The following is a 17958-nucleotide window of genomic DNA, read 5'->3' on the forward strand; positions in this document are numbered from 1 at the left end:
TATTAAAAGAAGTGGTGAGTGAATATCACAAAGACGAAAATTTATGAAAATATATTACATGTTTTATTGTAGAATTATTATTTTACACTAACACTGACTATTCGAATGTCGTCATAGGGTTTATCAGTTTTCGGGTTTGTTTTAACTTGACTGATATTTTGTACAACCTCCATCCCTTTTACTATTCTGCCAAATACGGTATGTTTATTGTCCAACCATGGCTAAAAGAATTAATAAAATAATTATCGCTTAACGTTGACTTATTCTTAGGTTAATAACGAATGATATACAACTTACAGTTGGTGTTAAAGTAATAAAAAACTGGCTGCCGTTCGTATTTGCCCCTGCATTTGCCATGCTTAAAGTGTATGGTCTGTCGTGCTTTAAATGAGATCTAAATTCATCTTCAAATTCGCCACCCCATATACTCTCTCCACCCGTACCAGTCCCAGTAGGGTCGCCGGTTTGAATCATGAATCCTTTAATTACTCTATGGAATATATGTCCATTATAGTAACCATTCTTTGAGTGCACGCAGAAATTCTCTACTGTCTTTGGAACATCTTTGCCAAAGAGATTCACGTGAATATCCCCTAGTGTTGTATGAATAACAGCAGTGTCGAAAATCTTCTGCATATTGGTCGCTTCTGTAGAAGATATAATATCTTCTTTCGACGGTCTTTCGTTGAAAACATCTCTGTCACATTCTTGACTTTTCGTATCCTCCGGTTCCCGTCTGGTGAACATGTAAAATCTATTTTTTTTATGAGCTGTGCAGAAAAGAGTAGGATCAGGACGGTTCAATTCCAATGTTGGATTCTCCGAGGCTTCCATTTCTACAGTCACAGCGGCTGTTGTTTTCCTTGCCTTTCCCTTTGTATTTGAAACGCATATCAAAATTATTATAAATTCTATCGTAACCGTCTGTAAATGTTGTGCAAATATTTATATAAATACCTGGAACAGGGCAAGTTGCATAGGACGAATATTTTCAGGTTTCCCCATGATTCTAACACATCGATTTGTATACAAGTTCACAATTTTTATACCTAACATTGTGCTATATAAGATCATATAACCAGATTCATCGAACACTATATTACCCAAATTCGTTTCTGTTTTATCCAATTCCCTTTCAACTGCCATTCTGAAAGTTGTATGACCATATAAAAAACTCATGTTATACAACTGTTTTTTACAATAAATTATCTTTTTTAGCAAGCATACCTTCGACCAAATTCCATATTTGGTAGCTGTTGTGTCATTTGCTGTAACTCTGTAAACCTTTGCAGTGTTTCATCGAATACCCTATACAGTTTTCCTGTACGAAAATTAAAGACTCTGACTTTCCTATCCCCACTGAGAGAAGCAAACTTTTTGCCATCTGGCGATACTGCTAAACCACATGGGTAAGTCTTATTTTTTGCAAATTCGAACAAGTCCGTGTCCAACTTTGACTCAAATGTAACACATTTAGGAAACTTATATTCCATTTTTGGTCCTGTCCAATATTCCAAAATGCCTGCTTTATCCACGGAAATACATGTTTCATAAACAGGATTATACTGTAAATAATGAAAACATATAATAAAACTGTTACATAAAATACATAAAAAACACTATTTATGTTTATCTTTCTTACTTTCATAGCGACAACAGGCTTAGTGTGTAGTCTTTCAAAAACATGTAATGGTATTCCAGTTCCTTGTCCATCATAAACAAAAATTTTATTTGATTCTTGAGCTGAAACTGCTAAAGCAGATATCGCATCCCCAGGTGAATAAATCCATTCACAAGAGAGAGGTACAAAGTCCAATTTGATCATATTAATCATATCTTAAACAAAGTTTTCGATAATTAAATAACTGTACAATTAGAGAATCAATTAGAGACTCATAAACATTACTTTTGTGCTAAAGAATATTTACCAAAATTGATAACATCAAAAATCTTTATTGTTTTATCTAAACTAATTGTACACGCATGAACACCATTACAACTAGCTGCCATTGATTGAACAGCCATTAAATGGGCTCGGAAATGTTTCACAAATTCAATAAGTTCTTCCTGTTTCTTCCAAAATTTAACATGTCCATCACAACTAGCTGTTATCACAAAATTAGATCTGTACAAATATGTGAAAATAAATGTAATTGTTGTATAATCTATACATATATATAATAAATATGTATAATCATAATATACTAACTTTGTGACTAAAATATGAGTAATTACATCCCTGTGCATGTAAGATTTCTCATAACATTCGCAATATGGTAAATTCTCTATATAAACTTGTTCATACTCCAGTACTGCAAAATATGGTAATCAACATTGTTATTAATCTTCATTAAGGCACAAAAGTTCAAGTGCAAAATTTTCAATTATGTTCATCAAAAGGACATAGTATAACCTTAAGTATTCTCTTTAAATACAGGCTGAATGAAAATTCATAATTGTAAACGAAAATAATACAACAGTTTGTTACTAAGTACAAAATGAAAAACATAGTGATGAAAAAATTATTTTTATTCAAAATATTTATGCAAAATATTACAATTTGTATAATAAATATAAATTATACATCAGAACCTTTCTGTTTCTTTGGAGGTGCAGCTTCTGAAGGTAATGGTCCAACCCAATCATCCTCATTGTCGCTTTCAGCATGTTCTCTTTTGGAACTTGACATTATCACAAGAAAAAAAGATAAAATTTAATGAAAATATTAAAAGATTTATTTGTAACTGACATTTGCGTGAACACCACTGAACGCCACTCGCGCCAACGTAGACCAAACGCAAACCAATCGCTGATTACGATTGTATAGTATTTACATGCTTATCTATCTGTTAAAATTATAACATAAAAAAGTACCGGCATACTTTTTACTAAATATCATGTCTGTTAAAAATATCAATTAATATGTACATATAAATTTCCTATAATAATAACAATATGTAATTATGCTTATGTATGTAGTTTTCTTAAACTCATTGTATTTTAGAATTTCAAATTTAAAACTAATAATGAATGATATAATTCATGTTACAATCCAATTATTACTTCTTTGTGCATATAGAGTTATAATAGTGATGAATATTGACTATGTTATTTATATTATTTTAATACATTTTATCATTAAACAATATTTAATAGTTAATATATGTATATAATGATATAATAATATATCTGTAGAGAATTTTAGCGACTAAATTATTACAAATTTAATTTTTTTTGTATAATTTATTAAAATAATCAATTCAGAAAATATCTTTCTTATAAATATTTTTCTACTCGAATAAAACTTTTTTGGTAAAACTATTATAACATAAATATAAGAATATTTATTGCTGATTTTATTTGTTTATTTTTGCTAATAAAGTATATTCCTTTTATTATTGTAATTATAATACATTTATTATTATCAAATACCAATCGGTTACGTATTCTTAAACCTATCAAAATTTGAAGTAACAAGGCATATTTAACCTATCGTATTTAGTATATAATAAGATTCTGGTGCGATACGAATAAAGCGGCACAATTTTAGTGCAACATCGATAAAATATTATTTGTTAATACTTTTTCTTGTAATACTATTAGTGTAAAAATTTGTTGATATTGTTTATTTTAGAATCCTTAGAAATCTCTGGTACTTCCTAATATGACTAGGTAAGTTTCAAACAACTGTAAGGTTATATTTTTGCTTTATAAACTGAATGATTCTAAACATTCATTATTTATTTTATATAATACTATATAATTTGTAATACTGCATGTTAATTTTACTCCATTTATAATTCACAAAAATTGATAGTAATTTAAAGTTTTAAATATTTCGACTTTCAAGGGCACATTTCCTTGAAAACGTGTAATTTTAAATTGAGGGAAAAGATTATAGAATAAAATTTCTAACACAATTATTTATTTAATGTTGTATTTTATTTTATAAAACATGTTTAGGTATGATTTGCATACAGTTTTCATATTTCAAAGGTTTTAAAAGTTTTGTAAAACAAAACTGAAATTAATAATTTCAGTATTATAAAATTTTAAATTACTTAAACACCTACTGCAATGATATTAATTGTGATTAAGTATAATATGTATATTTCATTTTTAATGAAACTTAATTTTTTAATTATAGATCAAAGATAGAGTTAGGAGATGTAACCCCACACAACATAAAACAGCTAAAACTTCTTAATCAAGTGGTATTTCCTGTCTCGTATAATGAGAAATTTTACAAAGATGTGTTAGAAGCTGGAGAATTAGCGAAACTGGCATATTATAATGACATAGTGGTATGTTATTTAATTTTTATGACATATTCATTAAAAATATACTTGACTAATTATATTCTTTAAATTAGGTTGGAGCAGTTTGTTGTCGAGTAGATACCTCAGAAAATTCTAGGCGTTTATATATTATGACGTTGGGATGCCTTTATCCCTATAGAAGATTAGGAATTGGTACTGTAATGGTACAACATGTTTTAAACTATGTCAACAAAGACGGCAATTTTGATTCAATCTTTCTGTAAGTATTTAAAAACTGGAATTCAGGATTACTGTAACGTTATAATGAATACTGCAAATCTTATATTCTGAGTTTTATTTGTAGTCATGTTCAAATAAGCAATGAAGGAGCTATTGATTTTTATAAGAAATTTGGATTTGAAATAGTAGAGACGAAGGAACACTATTATAAGAGAATAGAACCTGCAGATGCACATGTACTACAAAAAACATTACGTCCTAGAATAAATAAAGAACAAACAAATATTCAACAAGTCAATCAATAAAAAATTGTTGATCATTAATTTATGGCATCCAAAAAAAACTACATGTCCTTACAGTCTGGTAATAAAATAATTTTTATTCTATTTCCCAGTGTGTTATAAGTTATAAAATTAGAATTTTATAAATAATTTAATAAAGTTAACAAATACAATGTACTTCCATGTAAAAAACAAATGTAACTTAATAAACCCTATGAATTGTTAACACTTTCTCAAAACAAAGAAAACTTCTATCATTAATATTATTCATATTGTCTTCTTTTCCAATATAATTTCATTAAGTTAATCTCATTTAAATAGTATCTTATGTCTACCAAATTTATATGTTTATCGATTAAATAAAATATGACATTGTATAATATAGTATATCTTGTCTAAACTGAAATAAGTATGTCTACTTTGATTTTCTTATCTCCTTTTCCCATTTAAAAATATTAAAAGAACATTTCAACCCGAGTTTCATACAGTAGTAAACATTTAGCATGTATAATAAAGAAATGCTAAATAACAATTCAACATTGTAATTTAAGTATAATATTTTTGAGTTGTCACATTTTAAGTAATATATTAAATACATATTACAAATAAAATATAACTGTATAGTATACAAGTACATTATATTATAGTAGTATTTATACCTTAGCCATCATCGATCCCAAATATTTTATATAAATTCCAATAAATAGTATAAGTCTTATTAAAAAGTAACAATGAAATGTAACAAAATTAGTAAATATATGCGAATAATGTGGGATAAAATACTACAGGAAGAAAACAAGAATTTATAAATGTAATAACAAATATAAATTTCATTCATAAAATATGGAAAACAAAATCTAATTATTTGATTCCAAATAATAATATTTATAAAAACTTCAACAAAAAAAAATATTAAAACATGTAAAATTTTTAACAGTTAATTTGATTATATTAATATTAATCTCATACAAGTTCTGTTAAAATATCGATCATTTGAAATCACTGACCTTATGGGTATAAATACTTGTATGGCTCACTGCGAATAAAAGAAAATATGTATTGCAAATTATTCTAGACACTTGTATAAAAAATCATTATAAATAACATTTAGAAAACAGCAGTAAAGAAACTTGTTCCCATATATCAACATTTACGCTTTAATGAATACGGCCGCATGCATGTAACTATAATGCCAGTAGTTCTTGTATTCTTCTGACACATAACTCAGATCCTTCGTTAGCTTCTTTTGAAACCTGTTAATTAAAATCAAACGTAGTGATATAACATTATAATTGCCTATTGCATTTATTTCTTACAAATGATTTTTTTTACCAGTATTAAATTAAGAAATCCATGCGGTAAACCGGGTAATATGTCAAGCGTGACTAATACACCAAGCAATCGTAGTTTTCTTGCAAACATGACGGAATCATCGAGACACGGATCGAGATGTAATGTCTACAAATAGAAATTAAGTATTCGATATTACCTTTAAGTATACGATATTACGTTCCTATCTTTTATGTAAAATTATAATTTTAAAGATTCACCAGCATTGCGATTGGCGGTAATTGTGCTAAAAGATTATCTGGTGCAAGATAAGGACTTAAAAATGGGTCCCTGGGTACGGTGAATATAAATTCTTCCACAGGACACTTTACAGTTTCTATATCCAATTCTCGAGATTCTCTATGCTTTCCTCTAAACGACCATCCAAAAAGTGACCATGATCTGCCATTTTTCGATACATCATTGTTCGTGCTAACAGTACTATTTCCAATATATGCTGCAGCATTTATACCAGAATTTCGATATAACTCCAAAAATCTTTTAATATATTCTTGAGATTTTACTCCTTCTGTTATATTCTCTGTTCCTACTGTAGTCAAGAATATCAATGAAAACATTAAAGTCAACTCAATTAAAATTTGCAAATAAAACTATTTATATATTTTTAATCTTTTTACCATCAGCATCCGTTAAACTAACGGAATTCAAAGTGGTATCAGAGGGTAAAGACGCTAACTTGTGGGCGTCATTTGTTTCATCCCCATTAGGGCTTAGAGCTAACGCTATTAAATCACTTTCACTGACTTCTGCAAAAGACTCTGTGTCGGACTTCGTACATTCCGCACCATCATTTTCTTTTTCTCTAAAAGTTCAATAAATCGAACATAAACAACAAACAATATTCTTATTTAAAAATAAAAGTTACCTTTTTGTGCATAACTTACTTTGCTAGTTTTTTGTTATCTATAGCTGCATATGCTTTTAAACAACGCACAAGAAATCCCATAGGTAATAACGGATCTGTCAGAGAAAGAAGACGTGAAGGCGATAGCACAAAATCCACAAAAACTGGAGTATATGCCATAAATAACCCATTTGGTTTCTTTATATTTAATTGTATGCATTTTAATGTAACACCCAAGTTTAAGTTGGCCCCTGCAGAATCACCTACAAAAAATAAATTTTGTGAATAGTAAATAATACAAAAAAGAAAATAAGAATTACAGTTTACAACTTACCAACGAGAAGTACTTTTTGCGCTGTACTTCCAAGCAAAGTACTTGCATGATTTAAAGCCCATGCATATGCATATAAAACTTCTTCAAATGCTCTAGGAAATGGAGCTTCGGGTGCTAAACTGTAATCTATGCTTAAAATGGGTATATCAAGGTTTACAGCCCAGGATCGTAAGTATATTTCATGTGATGAAGAAGTCTGTGCGACAAAACCTCCACCATGGCAATGAATTATCAGTTCTTTTGAAGATTCAAGCAGTTCTCCTCCTACTCCACCTGAACCAATCTGAGAGAAGTATGTACTGCACAGGAGTGAAACCGGTGTTTCACAAAAATTTCTACTCGATTAAAGAAAATGTAAAGACGAAAATAATAATAAAAAACACAACTTATGCTAGTTATAAAATAAATTAAATTATAAAAATGATTTCTTTACCATTCCCACACGACGTTTAGAACTCAATAATCTAACATGAATTGGCTTCTTTCCAATATGACTATTTGGTATTGGAATTGACACTATTGTCCCATCCAATGCAGAGAGTGTCAATTCTTCAGGTGGAATGGAAATTATCTGATTTATTGCCAAGGATGGAGATGCTATAGTTGGCAGTCTACGTGCTATCTCTAATAACGTAATTCATACAGTATATCAAAATAATGGAAAAATGTTTCATAAATACAAATGATTTTAATGTTTTACCATTCTCATTAAGGAACCAAAAAGCTTGACAAAATGAAACATCAGCACGTTGGAAAAGATCTACAATACGACGTGCCCTTGCCTCAGGGTCTAACATATATTTAACAGAATTAGCACATCGTGCTAATACTGTTCCATTAGAATAAAATGCTTCACTAAATGTTGCCATACAAACCAATATAGTTTTTAATATAGGCTTCATTGTATCATTAAACTGAAATTGATTTATCTTATTATTATCTATAAGAATTGATTATACCCATATAATTGTATTTACTAATATGTACCTGAAACCCTAAACATCTGCCATAAAAACAATACTGATTAATACTATCAATTTTATTCAAAATATCATAAGGATTATGATCACTGGCAATAAAAAGAGATGGTTTTTCATCGTTCAATTTATCACTCCATGAATACAGAGTTTGTAAATGCTCTAAACAAGTGCATAAAGATGCTAATAACTGCGAACAAGCTTCTATTTCTCTGGAAACATTTATACTTATTAGTAGAAAAGTACTTATTATCCATTAAAGTCATCCAATTATTTATAAAATAAATTTAAGTATAATAATTACCTCATGTGATAACTTTTACGAAAAAATATAGAATCTTTCTGACAATAGATTTGGTGACAGATTGCACGTGAATGTATAATACATTTATCTATTAAGCCTAGAAAACTTCTATACCCGTTCCCAGGTATTTCTACATCGAAATCAAACATCGGAGCAACTCTATTAATTTCTTTATATAATGGTTGTAATTGTTCTAAGTGATCCAACATTGCCAATTGCGCTGCCCTGATTCTAACAGCATTTTCATCTTGATGCGACATAAAATGTTCCACATTTGCTTGGCATAATTCTTGTAATGCTCCCCATTGCAGGGGCAAACAATCTTCAAATGGTCTTTCAAAGTCATCATTGAGAGACATCTGAACTATTCGTTATTTCACTGTATGACAGTAAATTTTTAACTAACTATTTTGCAATAAAAGACAAGTAAAGAACCTGTAATATTATTATCATACCATTATTTAACAAAAGAATAATTCTTACAGTACAAATACTTAATGATACAATTGCAGTATGGACACTATTTTAATATCTCGCATGCATTACTACAAATCGCTAAAGAAATATTTGTTTAATGTAATTAACGTTAGTACCTGTACCTTTCATGATGTTACTTAGATAAGGTTAACAATAACGCGATACACGCATCCGTTCTGAATGATTCGTAACTAATAACGGATACTACATTATTCTCGTTTATATAAAGATCTATTTGTACATTGCACTCTGTATGAAATGTCACTTTTTATTTTCGAATTTGACATTTACTAGACGTCTACCGTCGCCGCCATGATGCTTTTTCGATCGATATCAATATCTTACAAACAAATAACAAGCACTATTTACGAATTAATATTTCTTTAAAATTTCTGAATAGTAAACATTTCGACCGATGACTATGCATTTAAATTACCCTAACGAGCTATAATTATATTATGTATCGATCACTTATATGTGATAAAACAAGACCAGGAATTTTATGAAATTCAAATGAAGATATAGAAACAATCCAAGTGACGTACGTATATTTATAGATGATACATTTCAAGTTTAATTACCAGATAATAGGCATCCTATCAAACACTTAGAAATTCTTGCCAATAATTGATAATTCCATTAATTGCTATGATAATAATAATCAATTACAAACACCGAACAATTGATTAAAGATATCGGTTGTATAGTACTTACCAATACATATATCAGCATAAGATTAGCCTTTGCTGTTCATTGTAACCACGAAATCAGAATAAATGCGATGGTTCGATAGCATTTCGTTAAACTGGCCGAAAACACGCGACAAATAACAATTTGCAGCTTCGTAATCGTACTATATAGTGAGCCGCAGATAACTGATTGCGTTAGATGAATTAATCATAAAGATAAAACCAAGATATAGAAAAAGGCATGTGTTCTTAGAAGCTTGACCAGCCGTAATTTCTCTTATAAATATATTTTTCAAGATTATAAAGAAATTTCAATGAATACCGCAAGTGCAAGGTGAACGTGTATATTTTAATTTCTTGAACGTTAACGAGCTTATTGTCAAATACATTTCAAGTTTAAGTTTCGATTGAAACCTCTTCCGAGCAACATTTCGTTCGTTGATAGATATAAATGAAAAATTTTTTTTTTAATTTCCTCACCATGGTAACAGTGTTCAGTAAAATATATTAATTATTTTCTCTTCGTCCGTTTGCGCGCCAAAAATGATGACTCCATCCGCGTGTACGACGCGCATCGCCGTCGGCTTCGATCACTGACTTAGAAGTGACTGATACGCGAGTGGACCTTTGTAATTTATTTATTGATAAGTAAAATTACATATATCCACAAACACAATACGTTCTTTCACGGAGTGTAATAATGCGATAAAATTTGTGAGTGGCGAGGAGAAATCCTTGTGATGGAGAAAGAGGGGGACAGAGGGGGGAAGGGGGGACAAGGGATTGGGATTCTTACTTTTATTCTCCGGTTTTTTTTTAGTAACTTTTTTTTCTACTTCATTGAAGAACGGTCGCAGAAGCGTTCTATTAGCAAACGTGTTAGTTTCCGATCCTACGATTAAAAACGACAAACCGAACGATCCGTTGAGTTCCCCTAATCCGAGCTGGCGTTTCGATATTCCGTTTGCTTCATTTTCTTTCACTTTTTGCTTGCCCCGACGCCAGATGGTCTTTTATTCGAATGTCAATAATTATCTAATTCGGTTGATGATTAATCCCGTCGAGTGTCAATCGGTCATGTAGCGCAAAGCCTGGATCCTTTGTTCGGCGATCTAACCGCTGATAAGTTATGACCAATGCAGCGTTGAACACGCGTGACTAGATAGATTGCTTGTTCCGTGATGATATCGCGGAAAGAAATTCAATTTCGCGCGAATTGTCGCTTTGTTCGGAACGGCGACGAGCATAAGATCGAAAACTATTAACAATTACAGCGCTGAATAGGCGTACACATATCGATACCGGTATATTGCACGTACAATTTCTCTTTCTTTCTCTCTTTTACACTCTCATTCTTTCTCTCTCTCTCTCACCCTTTTACACTCTCATTCTTCCTCTCTTTTACACTCTCATTTTCCCTCCCTCTCACTCTCACACACACACATACACACGCGTGTATTCTCTCTCATTCTCTTCTCTGTCTCTCTCTCTATCTCACTCTCTTTCTCTCATGTTCATCGGTTGGCCTGTGATCGACACGTTCGTTAAAAAGACGCGGGAATAGATAGAATCGTAAGAATTCATACAATACCGAAAAAACTGCAAAAATAAAGTTTAGTTCCGTTATTATTCCCCATTCGCCGGCATCTAAATCCGAACCACTATGCGAAGGACGTATTTATTTTCTTTTTGTTCCTTTTCCTCACTTCTCACGTGTCTTTTTCATTTTTTTTCAACTCTCTCTCTCTCTTTCTCTCTCTCTTTCTCTCTCTCTCTCTCTCTCTCTCTCTCTCTTTTTTTTAAGCTAAGTTAATTACCTCGGTAAGTACTTATTACCTCTTTACAAAAATCAATTCTTAAACTTATACAGGGTGGCTCGATGCGAATTCACAGTGTGCCGACCGGGTGAAAAAAAAAGAAAAAAGAAAAAGGACGAATGAATCGACAACTGATATGCTTCGAAGAGATAACTTTCAAGCTAATGTACCGACAGATGGACAGCTGTTAAGATGTTCCTTTTTCTCGCGACATTCGTTGAAACGAACAATGGTGTCTCGTTTGTCAAGCCGATCACGTTTCTCCTCACCGGTACCTCGACAAGGGGTTATGTTCTTCAACGAGCACGAATCTTCTTCTTCCCGCGCGGTACCGGATATCGAAACCCGCGTTACCTACATGCTCGATCGAAAGACTGTACACGGACATTAATTTGGTAAGCAGCGAACTGCTATTCGCGTCGTGCGTCCGTTGACCATGAACGACACATCCGCTGATGTAGGCCAATCGTCACGTGCGACCGCATACCATCTTTGTACTCTGTCTTCCTTTCTCTCTCCCTCTCTCTCTCTCTCTCTTTCTTTTCTTTAGCAACGAATAGAAAGCACGAAAATCGTAACGATGTCGCGTGAAAGAAAGCCTTTTCGACAGAGGCAATAAATGGTTCCCGAACATCCGTGAATCCGTATCGAGTCATTTATATACGCGACGTGTTAATGTTCTTTCTCTTTCCCCTCATTTTTAACGACTATACGCTATAGGTACATAATGTATAGTTAATTTGATAGGTGTACATGTATATGTATATGTATATTGTTCATATATTACGCGCGCGCGCACACACACGTGCACACGAAACATATATATTTATATATATTTATATATATAGATATTTATATTATCATTATTATTATTATTATTATTAACGCATTGATGCTATGCTTTTGTTGTATCCATAGACATATAGTTAATTGCTATCATTTTTTTTTAAATATATCTAAAATAATATTTTTAACACTCAGCGATGCGCGAATGTGTGTGCCCGCGAGCGTTCTCGGCACGTCCCTTCTACCGGAGTTGCGTGAGACAAACAGTCTAATAATGTGTCTGCTGCTGTATGCCTGTGTGTTTTCTTCTCGTGTGTACGTGTGTTCGTTCGCTAGACGGGAGGCAGCTGCTTCAACGTGCGCTTAGGAATCCAAGGATTCATTAATTCTCCTCGGTTTGCGCAATTTTTCGCTTAATTTATTTTTGCAAAATAAAATTAAAAGAAAGAAAGAAAGAAAAATACTAGTGAAATTAGCATTTCGAAATAAGGAGAATTCTTAGTCGATAAAAGGGTTACAACGTTCACGAACGGCGAGCGATCCGACGCGATCCGGATCGTTCGGTTCGGAAGCGTCGTGTACAATCTCAATCGAAAAAGAACGTAATACTTGCGCGGCTAAAATTCGTCGCAGTACAGAAAACGCTTGGACAAATTTTCTTATACATCGCAACGATCGATCGACGCGAAGGTACATATATACGGTCTAATGGAAAAAGAAAAAGAAAAACAATTGAAAAAGGAGACGTGCATTATTCATTGGAAACAAGTGAAAGCTGTGCTTTCCCACGCGACCCTGGCTAAAGTGCGGCCTACTATCTTCTGACCATATACAAATATATAAGCATTAAACGTGTAATATATTATCGTCGTCATATATAATTAATATCCTAAGATAGTTATTGTATGAACCATCTTTCGACATAATAGAAAACTAACGAAGAGAGGATTAGAAGAAGGTAGTAAGTGATTGTGAGAAACGGAAAAATGAAAAAAGATAAAGGAAAAGGGCGAAAGAGAAGGGGGGTAATACAGGGTGTCAAAACAAGAACGGAGAAACGCTTGCTTCAACGGTCGCCACTTATAGTCGAGCTAGAATCGAAGGTACTAATGCCACTCAAAAAAACTTCTGTTTAAACTGTTCCTCTTATTCGGCAGCTTAGGCGTGACTCTTTCGACCCCGTTCAAGACGTTCACGTGAACGCGAACGGCCCTCGGCCGAGTCGAACAAAGCTACTGAATATTTTCCGTGCAAACGTTCGGGCAGCACCTCGATAATATAGTGGACTTATCGTATGGAATGATAAAATATCTTGCTTTCTCGTTAAACTTTAGATACGATTCTCGAATTTTCTCTTAAGTATAAAGTTTGTATAATCTAAGTAGACGTTTAAGTACTGAAAAGGTCGCTGAAAAAATCAGGCAGTGGGAATCGAACGGAGATGGAAAAAACAGCTGCATCACGAAGGTGAACGTGCATCGGTTGCCGTTCTGATATTTTGAGAGCGTTTCGTTATTAGTATTATTTTTTCTGCTTCTTCTTCTTCTTCATAGCATACACCTTCACTCGCGTAATGCTAATTACATGCTTCTTCTTTTTTTTTTCTTTTTATATCTTTTATAATCAGTTTAATACTTTGCTGTTTTTCGCCGTGCAAGCCGCTACCGCTGCTCTATCGTCGTTAGTTTTTTTTCACTGGTATTAGGTTCAAGCTGCGCAACCATTATTGCCATTGACTATCTCCGAAAATATCAGAACCGAAGGATACAGCAAAGAGCGCAAACAGCTACGCGTTGCATACGGTCGCGTACGCTTCATTCGATCGGGTTCGCGTCATTTCCGTCGCCGAAAATATACCAAAATTCTTGTGGACTTGATACGTTAGCCCAAAGACCTTCAATCAAGGGACATCATCGCGGAACATCAGCGTGCAACGTTTCGGTTCTTTTCCATGTTACCTTTTGTTGTGTTCGTTTTTATTGCGAGCGCTCCTTCCTGCGTTTTGTTTTTTTTCCTCTTTTTTATCATCAATAACATGTATGACAACGAAACGAAAACAACGTGTATGAGATACTTCCGAAGATGATTTTGTGTTTCCTCCCATATGGCACATTGGCGTGTTGCTTTCTTTCCAAATTTGTCTCGCAGATAATCTCGCAGTTGGCACGAGTGTCACGCGCGGAACTCGTTATCACTTGCATCTACCGGATGTTATTACGTGAACATTGCTTTATACATATGTCGTAGAGCATAAAGAATGGCCGTGACACGTCGGCAGGCTATATAAAGGGACGCCACATAATAATGATACTTGTATTGCGATATCTATCACCCTATGGACAGATTTTATTCCACGTATCACTAAAGATGCAGATCTCTATATATGTTTTGAATCTTCGGAAGAACCTCGAACCTGAAAGGTATCTTACACTAACAAAATACTATGAGATTCTTGAAGAACATACGCGAGAACGGACAATTAAGACCAGTTTCAAATAAAATTCTGTAGATCCAGATGACTAACTTAATCTTTGACCTCGAAATATTTGTATGTAGGATTTTCGTATCCGTTGATCTGCATGTTTGAGACGTGTCGCTCCTCTGGTGTAGCTGCTTGATCGACTTCAATGAAACCCTGTACAACGTTCGGAAATAGTTAGTAATAATTCTCATTATTTAATCAAAGAACGGTAAGTTGTATTACAGATCTGTTTGTTTTCTTTTCAAGTGTACCTGACTGTGAGGGCTTCTCGCGTTGCGCCTTTTGAATACTGCCACACCAACTACCGCAGCAGCCATTAATGCTATTCCCGCAAACGCAAGTGTGAAGTAGACTGATGTACTCTCTCTGCGGTAGACCTCCCTTCTCACTGAGTAACCCTGTAAACATAACGACAGAAAAGATAATTTTTATTTAAATTTCAAAGACATGTATTTCATTTACAAAATATCAAGATATGATATTTAATAATTTAGTAAAAGGGGATTAATTGCCATTACAGTTAAAAATTGTTGTGTTAAATAGATTTTCTCGACGTCCATGGCTTTAAAACTCATTTTCTATAGTTATACTCACCGGTTCAGAGTGGGAAATATCATGGGTCATGCTGTGAGCTGCTCTAACGAGTCCTTCACTATGCATAGCGGCAACTGCCGAGGGTTGTTCTGGTTGCTGTTGCTGTTGTTGTTGTTGTTGTTGCTGCTGCTGCTGCTGTTGAGTATCTTTGTTATCGTTTATAGAGTCGTTCTCTTCCTGCTGCGCCTGCTCGGTACGTAACTCGCCACGTTCCGCTTTGCGTTGCTCCTTACGGGCTCGTTCGAGTTCCTTCTGATGCTCTTTCTCTGCAAATGGATATATTTCATTCGTTTATTGTCGAAGCAATTCACCGTTAGTTACCATGAATAATTAATTAATCATATGAAATCCCTCGACTACCTTGCTGTTTGCTTGTCACGTCAGCCTGATATTTGTCTAAAATAGCTGCTTCCGCTTCGCGTGTCATCGCTAACAGCAGTCCAGGAGTCTCATCTTTGCTCCTGAGGGCCAAAACGTAATCATCCATAAGCCGGCCAATTTTTGCGCTTAAATCAGGATACCTATATATAAGGAATGAAATCTCCCATAAATTGCGTTCTTATGAGTCAAACTGTATTTCCGCACGAAATTTCAGAGATCTACAGGTTCTGATCGATCGCCGTTGCGTTTCATTGTCCGACACATTACCGTTCTAACATCAACAGGCTCTGATTGGTAATTCTGTCGATTTCCGCCAAGTGCTCCAGAGTCGCGGGCTTTTCACGCTGCGCTTGTTCCAGGCTGCTGTCCAGCAGGTGTTTGTAATGGGCGATGGTGTGGTGCCTGTCCTTATGAAGAGCTCGGAGCAGTTTCTGCAGGCATTTCTGAATGCGGTGCATCTATGCCAAAAATAAACAAATTTTCTTATGAAGTAAAATTCTACTAATCTACAAATGAAGAGCTTAGCACGTTCAATGTTATACAAATTTCATTTCGCGGCACATTATTTACATTGCCATTTCTTTTTACTAATAATAGTTTTTGTAATTTAAGCAAAATTCTAAGTCTTACATTTGGAGGGGTCTCATTCAGAGCAGCAGTGTAACACGACATCGCTTCTTCGTTCCTCTGCTTAACAGCTTCCTGCGAATTAATTATAGTAAATAATGCACTCATTCTAGAAATACCATACTGAAGTGGTCTACAGTAGGAGCAAATTGAATTGATCAATCAAGGCCACTTTCCTTCGTCCAACCCGCTTCATGCATCGTACACCTTTAAATCGCCACCAATTTTCCATTTATTCTCAAATTTCTTCCTAGTTCTACTCGCTGATTTAAGATAATCACTTTTTTTCAGTAATTTCATTTTCCATTAGATGAGGAGAACCCCTGGACCATAAACGGCCAGACCATTCTCTCATTCTCCTTCATTGTTACCGTAGAAGGTAAAGTGGCGGCTAATCAGCGTGATGAAAGTGGCGAAAGAATGGCCAATTTAATTTTGCCTCGAAAGTAATAGCGATTTCTCAATTTTAGTCGATTAACGTCACGCACTTGCACTCTCTGCTGATGCATAGCGCTCAACTGGTGCTTCTCCACGGCGCCGCTTTCCTCCAGAGCCGCAACAGTCTCTTGGAACCGTGCAGTCATCCATCGCTTGAAAGCGTCGGCAGCGACCGGGTCGTGAGCGCGGATGTCCTGATACTTCTCCTCGAGATCACTCCAATCCTTCATCACCTAAAAACGTTGTAGCACAAAGATTTCGACACTGGCGTTCCGCGTGATAATAACTGTCTCTCGAGATTCGACTCGCGGCTCTCCTTCTTAGCTACCCCTAGCTCGAAACAAGTCCTCGCTACTTGCGCTAACTATCGACAATTTCTGACTAAAAACGAGATCAAGCGTTTTCATCTGAAGGCAATAGATCAATGGTATAGGATCAAATCAGAAGTTTGTCTCGAGTCTGCTGTGTCTTTCGTATCTTTGCAGACAGTATCTAGCAGTAGCAATGCCCACTTACTTTTGTCACTTTCTCTTTGTGCACCTCTTCGAGTCTCATTTGTGCTTGCTTGTAGCTCTGGTGCTCGGAGCGAGGGTCGAAGTGTGTTAGGTACGGATCAGGTGTACTCTGCGACTGCGAGGATTGCTGCGTGCTGGTACTGACCGGCAATGGCATCGCAGTCACGTCCTGTTTGGGTTTCTCCGTGGTTGAGACTGTTGTTGACAATCGACTACGGAAAGGAGAACGTGTTACTTGTTAGCCTCTGGACACTGATTTAGACGATATCTTCTGTTACATGCTTAAGATATTGCCATTGATAAAAATAAAAGCTAGGTATTTTAGCTATATATATATATATATATATATATATTTATAAAAGCTATATATCTATAGGTATTTCCTCCATTTTAATTTTCTAACTTTAATCTTTACTTTAATTTTCTAATTTTAATACCAATAGGCTGATAGTTTGAAAGACAATTCCTATAATACAGGATCCTATTATCAAAATTTCCTATTATCAATATTAAGAAAATAATACTGAAAACCGATAACGTTGCATTTCATTCAAGTTTAAAAC

The 17958-nt window shown here is 34.1% G+C and overlaps 4 protein-coding genes across 15 annotated transcripts in view; 1 reads left to right on the forward strand and 3 right to left on the reverse strand.

Moving 5' to 3' along the window:
* Nucleotides 1-40: 40 nt before the first annotated feature.
* LOC116426095 (peptidylprolyl isomerase domain and WD repeat-containing protein 1) lies at nt 41-2818 on the reverse strand. The gene is made up of 8 exons (XM_031974582.2): nt 2593-2818; nt 2210-2312; nt 1929-2125; nt 1643-1836; nt 1228-1565; nt 958-1147; nt 298-873; nt 41-221 (listed from the first exon to the last, which is right to left on the reverse strand). The coding sequence occupies exons 1-8, from the start codon at nt 2687-2689 to the stop codon at nt 78-80; spliced, it is 1839 nt and encodes a 612-aa protein (XP_031830442.1). The 5' UTR covers nt 2690-2818; the 3' UTR covers nt 41-77.
* Nucleotides 2819-3448: 630 nt separating this feature from the next.
* On the forward strand, nt 3449-5011 carry san (Probable N-acetyltransferase san). The gene is made up of 4 exons (XM_031974767.2): nt 3449-3672; nt 4148-4304; nt 4373-4539; nt 4624-5011. The coding sequence occupies exons 1-4, from the start codon at nt 3665-3667 to the stop codon at nt 4802-4804; spliced, it is 513 nt and encodes a 170-aa protein (XP_031830627.1). The 5' UTR covers nt 3449-3664; the 3' UTR covers nt 4805-5011.
* Nucleotides 4853-10364, reverse strand: Hsl (hormone-sensitive lipase). Of its 9 annotated transcripts, XM_031974692.2 has the most exons (13): nt 10236-10353; nt 9781-9941; nt 9648-9712; nt 8590-9024; nt 8296-8497; nt 8009-8222; nt 7742-7932; nt 7309-7591; nt 7015-7237; nt 6748-6932; nt 6331-6659; nt 6113-6238; nt 4853-6033 (listed from the first exon to the last, which is right to left on the reverse strand). In XM_031974692.2, exons 4-13 carry the CDS (start codon nt 8946-8948, stop codon nt 5965-5967), a joined length of 2181 nt encoding a protein of 726 aa, XP_031830552.1. In that variant the 5' UTR covers nt 8949-9024; nt 9648-9712; nt 9781-9941; nt 10236-10353; the 3' UTR covers nt 4853-5964. The 9 variants fall into 9 exon arrangements, with proteins under 9 accessions (XP_031830552.1, XP_031830550.1, XP_031830551.1 ...); XM_031974690.2 differs by lacking the exon at nt 9648-9712 and having other exon boundaries at nt 9781-9919; nt 10236-10357; XM_031974691.2 differs by lacking the exon at nt 9648-9712 and having other exon boundaries at nt 9781-9871; nt 10236-10354.
* An 11-nt stretch (nt 10365-10375) lies between these two features.
* Appl (amyloid-beta-like protein) overlaps nt 10376-17958 on the reverse strand; it is a 62084-nt gene continuing 54501 nt past the window's right edge. For 2 of the 4 annotated variants that reach the window (XM_076372824.1, XM_076372822.1), the window contains 8 exons: nt 17397-17607; nt 16931-17113; nt 16446-16517; nt 16083-16273; nt 15795-15955; nt 15435-15700; nt 15092-15238; nt 10376-14993 (listed from right to left, as the gene is read on the reverse strand). In XM_076372824.1, coding sequence (XP_076228939.1) covers nt 14883-14993; nt 15092-15238; nt 15435-15700; nt 15795-15955; nt 16083-16273; nt 16446-16517; nt 16931-17113; nt 17397-17607 — 1342 coding nt within the window. In that variant the 3' untranslated portion in view covers nt 10376-14882. The remainder of the gene's footprint in view (nt 14994-15091; nt 15239-15434; nt 15701-15794; nt 15956-16082; nt 16274-16445; nt 16518-16930; nt 17114-17396; nt 17608-17958) is intronic. The other 2 variants (XM_076372823.1, XM_076372825.1) reach the window with 2 other exon arrangements.

This window comes from Nomia melanderi, chromosome 12, assembly GCF_051020985.1.
Source record: "Nomia melanderi isolate GNS246 chromosome 12, iyNomMela1, whole genome shotgun sequence".
Lineage (NCBI taxonomy): Eukaryota > Metazoa > Arthropoda > Insecta > Hymenoptera > Halictidae > Nomia > Nomia melanderi.